The sequence below is a fragment of the Lepus europaeus genome, chromosome 6, assembly GCF_033115175.1.
Source record: "Lepus europaeus isolate LE1 chromosome 6, mLepTim1.pri, whole genome shotgun sequence".
Lineage (NCBI taxonomy): Eukaryota > Metazoa > Chordata > Mammalia > Lagomorpha > Leporidae > Lepus > Lepus europaeus.
In genome coordinates this window covers 63416338-63425759 of record NC_084832.1, presented here as the reverse complement: position 1 = coordinate 63425759, position 9422 = coordinate 63416338, and the positions used below count along the sequence as shown (strand labels likewise).

The following is a 9422-nucleotide window of genomic DNA, read 5'->3' as shown; positions in this document are numbered from 1 at the left end:
GACTTTACCTGCCCTGTTGCTGGCTCTGGCTACTCGCAGTCACAGCCACAGCAACACATGCCCGAAAGCCACCGGGGAAATCACATATCTCGAAAGAGATCCTGTCCAGATGATGAGCACATCTGATTTGGAAACGCTTTTTCCTGTGTGAATGTGGGTATCTTTTCTGTAACCCCTTGTTGCTTCACTCGCACTTGGCAATGAGCTGTTCCGTGAAATCTGTGCAGTTTCTTTGTTCCTTCTTATTGAATCCTTATTCAAAGAATAGTTGAATCTCCACAAAAGCACCACCCAGAAAATCCCAAGAAGCCAATATCTCCAAGAACAGAAGGATTTCTTTGATAAACAGAGCTTAAGGGTCTCAGGGAGTGGCTGGTTTTTCTGGTTTGCACGAGCCGAGCTCTGGGCTGCTAGGGCTCTCTTGCCCTCCCCTCTCTCCCCTCTGTGGCTCTCACAGGGGACACAGGTGGCTACGGGGTTTCAGAAGGCGCTGCAGGCTCTTCAGGGCCTCGGAGAGCCCCTCCCCAGTGAGGGCACTGCAGGCCTGGAGCTCCCAGCGGTGGTCCTGGAATCGCTCCAGGCCCAGCCTGCTCCTGATTTCTAGCAGTGGAAGGGCATCGGGCGCCTCCTGCTTGTTGGCCAGCACCAGGAAGGGGACGCCGGCCATGCTGGGGTCGTCCAGGACCTCAGTGAGTGCAGCCACAGCCTCCGGCAAGCGGGCTGCGTCCGTGCTGTCCAGCACGTACACGAGGGTGTCTGTGCCTTCCAGATGGTCCTTCCAGCTGGCCCTGAGCTGCGTCTGGCCCCCGATGTCCCAGAGAGTCAGCGACAGGTTCCCGGGAGCTTCGAGAGGCTCCACGTTAAAACCCACGGTGGGCAGGGTCTCCACCTGCTGGTGGCCCTTCAGCTTGTACAGCAGCGTGGTCTTGCCCGCTGAGTCCAGGCCCATCATCACCACCTGGGGTTCTGCCTTGTGGCCTCTGGGACTCATAGCACCCATGGTGGCTCCTGCCAAGTCCTGCGGGCAGGGGGCACAGATCAGAACGCAAATCCGTGCAGGCACAGGGAGGAGCTTCTGTTCTGAAAGAGGGAACGTCTCCCCAGGGTGGGGTTTCAGCCCCAGGAATGAGGGTGTGTGAGCCACCCCTACCCCCACCCCCACCCCCACAGCTGACCCTTCCCGGGGGCCTACCCTGGAGACGTGGAATACGGCTCACACACCCTGGTTCAAGCAAAGAGGCAGCCAGGAGTGCTAAGCAGGCAGAGCAGGTTCAGTGGAGATCCCAGACAGAGGTCTTGGATTCTTGCTTGTCTGTGGCCTCTAAGCTCTGTCCTCTCCTGTTAGCCTGAACCCAGAAACAGAAGCTGTGCTGAGATCCACACATGGAGGGAGGAGAGCCCAGCTTGTGGGGAACTTCTGCTCCCTGCAGGATTCCCCCCAGGCCAGCCCTGTCCTGTTCTCCATGACTTTTCACACCTGCTGGTGGCCGGGCCACTGCCCTACTAAGGTAAGTGACCTCTAGGACACTCCATGTGGTCTTACAGAAACCCCCACATCTATTTAATGTTTATTTTCATTTACTTAAAAGGCAGAGCAACAGAGAGTGAAAGAGAAGGGAGAGAGTGAAAGAGAGAGATCTTTCGTCCATTGGTTTACTCCCCAAATGCCTGCCACAGCCAGGACTGGGCCAGGCTGAAGCCAGGAGCCTGGAACTCTGTCTGGGTCTCCCAAGCACTTGCCACCATCTGCTGCCTCAAGATATGAGACCTGCTTTCCTCTTAAGAGAAACCTGGGTGGGGCAGAAGGGACAGATCGCCTCCCGGAGTGTGTAGCAGCTGCCCCTGGAGGCAAACAAAACAGCCTCCCTCCATTCCTCCTCCCAAGGGTGGAAGGGTAACACTTCACGTTACCTGCGTGTTCTGATTAGGTGTGGCAGGACGTCTTCCTCTGAGGCTCGCTTCTCCCACACAGCTGCTTGCTGCCAGTCCGACGAGTTCACGGAGCGGGACACGAAGGAAATGGCCTGGCTGCTGCTTCTCCTTTTTCTGCTTTCTGCTTCCTTTTCCCGATTGATTGGGGGGGAGGGGCCTTGTCCTGCTGGGGACAGGCCACAAAGATGTCCCCAGCTCTTCAGCTCTTGGCTGAGCCAAGCCCAGTATGAACTCTTGCAGAGGGGTGCCCACGCTCGGTGTCCAAGTTCAGCGGGCGCCTTTTGCTCTTCCCCTCCTAGCCCTGTGACGAGTTCCGAGGTCAGAATTGTGAGAATCCAAATGGAGTCACTTCTGTCAAGCCCTAGCCCAATAAATAAACTTAAAAAGTCTCAAGCAAACGAAGGGACTTTAAAAGTTGGTGAAAACATGGACTTAAAAATATGTTGGTGCAAGAAATAATGGAAATCCATGCATAATTGTTCATGATGTGCTTTTGTTGTGAATCGTTTAAAGAACCCTGGTTAGTGCCTGATAAGAACTGTTCACAAGGCCGGCGCCGCGGCTCACTAGGCTAATCCTCCGCCTTGCGGCGCTGGCACACCGGGTTCTAGTCCCGGTCGGGGCACCGATCCTGTCCCGGTTGCCCCTCTTCCAGGCCAGCTCTCTGCTGTGGCCAGGGAGTGCAGTGGAGGATGGCCCAAGTTCTTGGGCCCTGCACCCCATGGGAGACCAGGATAAGCACCTGGCTCCTGCCATCGGATCAGCGCGGTGCGCCGGCCGCAGCGCGCTACCGCGGCGGCCATTGGAGGGTGAACCAACGGCAAAAGGAAGACCTTTCTCTCTGTCTCTCTCTCACTATCCACTCTGCCTGTCAAAAAAAAAAAAAAAAAAAAAAGAACTGTTCACAAAACAGTCGTGCCAGACCCACAACTCGGCACAGAAACACCTCTGCCAGGATGTCTGCCCACCAGCTGTTATTTAATCTCAGATAGCCGCCACCCATGTACTAAGGATTATTATTTCAAAATATCTTATGTCATCTTCCTTGGTTCTGCCTTTGAAAACTTCTGGTTGCTTCAACCACCTTGAAGGTGCACATGGCTTGCTGTGGCACACGGCTCTGGTGTTTAGGTTGACAGCAACATACATGCTTTTTTTTTTTTTTTTTTTTTTTTTAAAGATTTATTTATTTGAAAGAGTTACACAGAGAGGGGAGAGGCAGAGAGAGAGAGAGAGGTCCTCAATCCACTGGTTCACTCCCTAATTGGCCGCAACGGCCGGAGCTGTGCCGATCCAAAGCCAAGAGCCAGGAGATTCTTCCGGGTCTCCCATGTGGGTGCAGGGGTCCAAGGACTTGGGCCATCTTCTACTGCTTTCCCAGGCCATAGCAGAGAGCTGGATCAGAAGTGGAGCAGCTGGGACTGGAATCCCATATGCCCATATGGGATGGATCCCATGTGCCCATATGGGATGGATCCCATATGCGCATATGGGATGCTGGCACTTCAGGCCAGGGCATTAACCTGCTGTGCCATAGCACTGGTCTCCATGCATGCTTTAAAAAACTGCCCGAGTGTGATTTGAAAACTCTTAAAACAAGGAAACCACAAAAGTTTCAAAGCTATGTTATTGTGGTGCAACTGTGGGCAATGCAAGTTGTTGCTTGATTTTTTTTTTTTTCTTGAATGGTGTTATGCTTTTCCTGATAAAAATGACCCCTGCAAAAATGCAAATTAAAAAAAAAATTAGCTGTTCTGAAGCCATGGTAAAGTAAGGGCAACTCCCTGTGGCCTCAGACCCCTGGATCCCAGCACAGCCCAAGCGACTGTGGAAGTCCTCGTGTGGCACCAGCTTTGTGGTCTCAGAGAGGCTGCAGGCTCCAGGGACTTGATGGTCACTGTGTGCAGGGCAGCTGTGAGCCGTCTGGGGCCCCTGGACTTACAGGAGCTTTCCTGAGAGCCAAGGTCCTGTGTACTAAGTGGAGAAGATGAGAGCCAGGGAAATAGTAACTGTGACCCAAGTCCTACCCAAAGGTCCTTGAGGCCTGCATAGCCCTGGACACCCTCAACAAGGGGGGCGCTATCATCCATTAGACACCCCCCAGCCCCCCAGCTTCCCAACCCCCCAACACCACCACCACCACAACCATCCCCCCACCTCCCCACCTCACCCCCTGATGAGCAGCGCTCTGTGGGGCTGCTGCCTGGAAGGCCCAGTCAGGCAGAAGGTAACAGCTTGGGCTTTCATTTTGGACCTCTTGGGGGTGCCCTTGGCCTCCACTACATACCTTCTGTATTCCCTCAAGCATGTTCCTGAATTCTATGCACCTCAATTTCCCTCTCTATAAAACAGGGCCGATGGCTATGATAATTGTACTGCTCTTGGAAGGTTATTGGGAGAATGAATTAAATTAAGGCACTTGGGCACTTAGCCTACTACCTGGCACCTGTGCCCAGGCTAGTCCTATTAGAGAAGAAAAGGAAAGGGGGCAGTGTGCTTGGAGAAAGTGGCGCTGGTCCCTGTGGGCCCAGCACCGTTGTGGGCCTGGGACTGCAGCTTCTAGACCTGGAATAAGGAACATGGATCATGTCTGGCCTACAGATATCAGGAGAGACAAGAGTCTTGGGCCCCTAATGCCCCAAGAAATAAGGACTTACCCAACATGTGAGTTTAGAAACGTGAGGGCAGCCGTTGTGTGCAGTGGATTAAGCTGCCACCTGGGACACCCCCCATATCGGAGTGCAGGTTTGAGTCTCATCTACTCTGCTTTTGATCCAGCTTCCTGCTAACGTGTCTAGGAGGGCAGCAGCAGATGTCCCAAGTACTTGCGTCCGTGCCACCTATGTTGTAAGTCTGGGATGTAGTCTTGGCTCCCGGCTTCACTCTGGCCCAGCCCTGGCTATTGCAGTCATTTGGAGAATGAACTAGTGGATGGAGGATCAATCTCTCTCTCCCTCTCTTTCAAATAAATACATAAATCTTTTTTAAAAAATATGAGGGCACCTGAAAAATTTGTGGGTCGAAAGTAGAATGAACAGATTCATTTACTGTTGTGCAATTTTTTTGAAATTCATGTATATGAGGGGTCTTCAAAAAGTTCGTGGGGTGTGCAAGTCTGGCACAGTTAGTGGTTAAGACACTCCTTGGGACACCGGCATCCCATCTTGGAGTGCCTGGGTCGAGTCTCAGCTCTGCTTCCAAATCCAGCTTCCAATTATGGCACATCTGGGAAAGGGCGAGGAGATGGATCAAATTGCTGGGTTCCTGCCCCCTGGGTGGGAGACCTGGATTGAGTTCCTGGCTCCCAGCGTCAGCCTTGCTCACCCCTGACTGTTGTGGGCATCTGGGCAGTGAGCGAGAAGATGGGAGATGTCTATCTGTCTCTATCTCTGTCTGCCTGCCTTTCAAATAAACATTTTTTGAAAGTTCATGGAAAATTCATATTATGAAAATGCTGTGCATGGAAGCTCATGTATACTTTTGTCAGTTTGCATACAAGAAGTCAGGCTTGGAAGATCAGGCACTCATTGCTCTCTCTCTCCCTCTGTCTCTGTCTCTCTCTCTCTCTCACACACACACACACATGAAATAATTTATCAGCCAAAGTGCTACTTACCACATTGCTGATGGCATCTGTTAGGCCCAAGATCTGAGACCGTTTTTTGGTCAGCACACCTCGCAGGGGAAGGAACACACAGAAGATTCTCATGTGCACTGAGGATGTCACCTGTGAAAATGTATCCAAACAGGTTGCTGGGAGACAATGGAAAGTTGGTGACTGGGGGGGAGGGGGGGAGGGGAGTGTTGTTTAGTAAGAACATTTACCATTAGCTCTATCCTCCTCATATATATATAAAAGTTGTTCATTTATTTTAATTTTATTTCAAAGGCGGAGAAAGAGAATCTTGCATCTCCTGATTCATTCCCCAAATGCCTGCAATAGCCAAGTATGGGCCAGGCCAAAGGCTGGAGCCTGGAACTCAATCTGGGCCTCCCATATGAGTGGCAGGGACCCAAGTACTTGAGCCATTACTTGACACTTCCCAGGGTGCAAATTAGCAAGAAGGTGGATTAGAAGTGGAGGAGCTGGAACTTAAACCATGCACTCTGATATGGGATGTAGGAATCCCAAATGACAACTTAGCTTCTTTGCTAAATGCCTTCCCCCTTTTAAAAAGTTTATGTACTTTTTTCTTAGTTTTTACTTTTTATTTTAAAGGCAGAAAAACAGATATAAAGACAAAAAGAGATGGAGACAGAGAGATAAAGAGATATCTTCCACCTGCTAGTTCACTTCCCAAATACCCACAACAGCTGGAGCTGGGCCAGGCAAACGCCAGAAGCCTGGAACTCAATCTGCATCTCCCACATCCATGGCAGGAAACCAAGTACTTGAGACATCATTCACTGCCTCCCAAAGTGTACATTAGCAAGATGTTGAATCAGAAGTGGAGTAGTTGGGGTTAGGAGGAGGGAGCAGCGATATGGCACTAGTATGTTAAGCAGCCTGCAACCCCGGCATCCCATATGAGCATGAGTTTGTATCCTGGCTGCTCTACTTCTGATCCAGTTCCCTGCTAATGTGCCTGAGAAAGCATTGGAAGATGGCCCAGTGCTTGGGCCCCTGTACCTACATGGGGGACCTGGAAGAAGCTCCTGGCTCCTGGCGTCAGCCTGGCCCAGCCCTGGCTATTGTGGCCATTTGGGGAGTGAATCAGTGGTTGGAAGATTCTGTCTCTCTCTCTGTCTCTCTCTCTCTCTCATCTATCTATATCTATCTATAACTCTGCCTTTCAAAAAATAAATCTTAAAAAAATGAAGAATAAATGTAGAGTAGTTGAGACACAAACTAGGAACACCAATATGGAATGTGAGTGTCCCGAATGGCAACAACCACTGTCCCAAATGCCTGCCCCAAAGGACATCATTTAAAAATGTTTATTTACTCGTTTGAAAGGGGGGGTGGGGTGGGGATAGAGAGAGAGAGAGAGAGAGAGGAGAGAGAGGAGAGAGAGGAGAGAGAGATGGGTGGTGGGGATCCAATCAGCTGGTTCATTCCCCAAATGCCCACAATGGGCACGAGCAGGTGGATGAAAGCCAGGAGCTGGGAACTCAATCCAGGTTTCCCATGCGGGTAGCCTGCATCCAATCACTTGAGCCATCACTTATGACTCCAAGGGTCTGCAGCCTCAGGAAGCTTGGAGACAAGAGCGAGAGCCAGGTATCAAACCCAGGCTCTCTGATAGGGCCCGCAGGCATCCCAACCAGTAAGAAAAATGCCTGTCCCAACTTGGAGGGTTTTGGTGGATTGATCATGATAGAACAGAGCCTGGTGGCCGCTCTTCTCCTCTCTACAGATAGGTCCAAGAGTGGAGAGTTCTAGAATGAGGCTTTGTGCTCCCTGGAAAGTGCTAGGGAAAGGCCAAGAAGGACCTCTCGTCCAGTCCTCTGTTTCCTGATCGCCCTTCTGTCTTGTCATGACCTCAGCTGTCTCTCGTCTCTCACTTTCTTTTCTTTTTTAAGACTTCATTTATTTATTTGAGAGACAGAGTTATAGACAGTGAGAGGGAGAGACAGAGAGAAAATCTTCCATCTTCTGGTTCACTCCCCAGATGGTAGCAATGGCCGGAGCAGTGCTGATCTGAAGCCAGGAGCCAGGAGCCTCTTCTGGGTCTCACACATGGGTACAGGGACCCAAAGACTTGGGCCATCCTGTACTGCTTCCCCAGGCCATAACAGAGAGCTGAATTGGAAGAGGAGCAGCCGGGACTAGAACCGGCGGCCATATGGGATGCCGACGCCACAGACTGATGCTGCAGGCAGAGGATTGAGCTACTGTGCCACCGTGCCAGCCCCTCTATCATTTTCTCAGCTTGCAGTTTGCAAGATTATACCTTATTTCCAAGGACTGCATATCTTTAAAGATCAGATTTTATTTATTTGTATTTTCAGGCTATTCATAAAAAATTAAAAGGTACCAAAGGAAGGCCAAGGTCCCCTCACCTGTCCCCAGCCATCCCCACCCTGTCCCCCAGGCATCATGTCCTATTTAGGGAAATGGCCAGCGTCACTGATTTCTTAGATTTTTTTCTAGAGATATTCTATGCATGTACGAGGCTGCTTCAAAAAGTCTGGAAAAATGGAATTAAAAGCTGTTTATTTTGCTGCTTGATGTGAAAGGGAGTGGAAGTTGTGAAAATCACTCAAAGCTGTCTACATAGAAATCCAAGGGCTTCTATGCTGACAAGTTTAACAATCTCATGCATGTTTTGTACTCCTGCTTTCAACTGATTGTTCTTTTGTTGTGATGGGTTTTCATATAATCCGATCTTCAATAAACAACAGCATTGATTTTCTTAAAAAAGGTGTTTATTTTGGTGCCAAAAAAATCCATGTTTTTTTCCCCATGAAGTCCCTTGTAAGCGAGTAGGGTACTTTTTGTGGGGGTTGGGAGTTTTTTGGTTTTTTGTTTGGTGATTGTTGTTAGTTTTCCCTTTTTGCCCAATGGTCCACACTTTACGGAATGTCGTCTCTTCAGGGAGTCTTCTCTCAATCCAGAGATCTCAGCCCTGGGAGAGAGAAGGGAGGAGTGGCAGCTACCCTCCGCAGCTTCCCAGGGATCAAGTCAGGCGAGGGACTGGGTGGAGCATGTCCAAGTTATCTTCTGGTTTGGGGTGTGCCGGTGAGACTCAGCACTGCACACCTTCAAGGCTGAGGTTCTCTGAGAAACTTAGCTCTGTCCGTGACTGATTTATTAGGCAGTGGACCCTACGCCGCCTTCCTGAATTTGAGGTGGTTGCCCCAGGTGGGTTAGAGTCCCCAGGTGTGGACGAGTGTGGGCAGGGACACAGGCTGACTTATGTCCTGAGGCCAGCGGTTCTTAGTGAGGACTCTGCAAGTCGAGCATCCCTGGTCCTGTGTGTATCAGTTTTGCTGGAAATACAGTATTTTGTCAAACTTTGTTTTAAATCTTTGTCAAACAAATTGATAGGAATACTACTATAGTTTTAATGGTTTTTATGACTATTTTAAAATTATTACTTTATGTGGGTAAAGTTGAACATGTTTTAATTTGATTATTCTATATAGCCCTTGCCTATTTTTCTGCCCAGCTGTGATCTTTTTACTTTTTATTTGTTGAACTTTTTATTTAGTAGAGCCATTAAATCTTTGGCTATAATGTAAATTAAAAATGTCTTACCTCAAAAAATAATAAATAGTATAGTAAGTTGGAAAAAAAAAATCTGATTGGGGTATACTCCTTGCACTGAGTGGGCAGGTGTTCAGGGCTGTTGAATATCCTGTAATCCCTAGTTTAATTCTGTACAAGACAGAATTTTTCTTGCATTGAATTCAACTTCTAAAAGGTTTTATTTATTTATCTGAGAGGCACAGAAAGAGAGAGCCTATATGCAGATCTACTCCTCAGATGCCCATAATGGCCAGGACTAGACTGCGGCAGAAACAGAAGTCAAGAATGCAATCCCGGT

At 49.5% G+C, this 9422-nt stretch overlaps 1 protein-coding gene across 1 annotated transcript; it reads right to left on the bottom strand.

Moving 5' to 3' along the window:
- Positions 1-315: 315 nt before the first annotated feature.
- ARL11 (ADP ribosylation factor like GTPase 11) lies at positions 316-1000 on the bottom strand. The gene has a single exon (XM_062195341.1). It carries the CDS (start codon positions 998-1000, stop codon positions 452-454), a length of 549 nt encoding a protein of 182 aa, XP_062051325.1. The 3' UTR covers positions 316-451.
- Positions 1001-9422: the final 8422 nt, after the last annotated feature.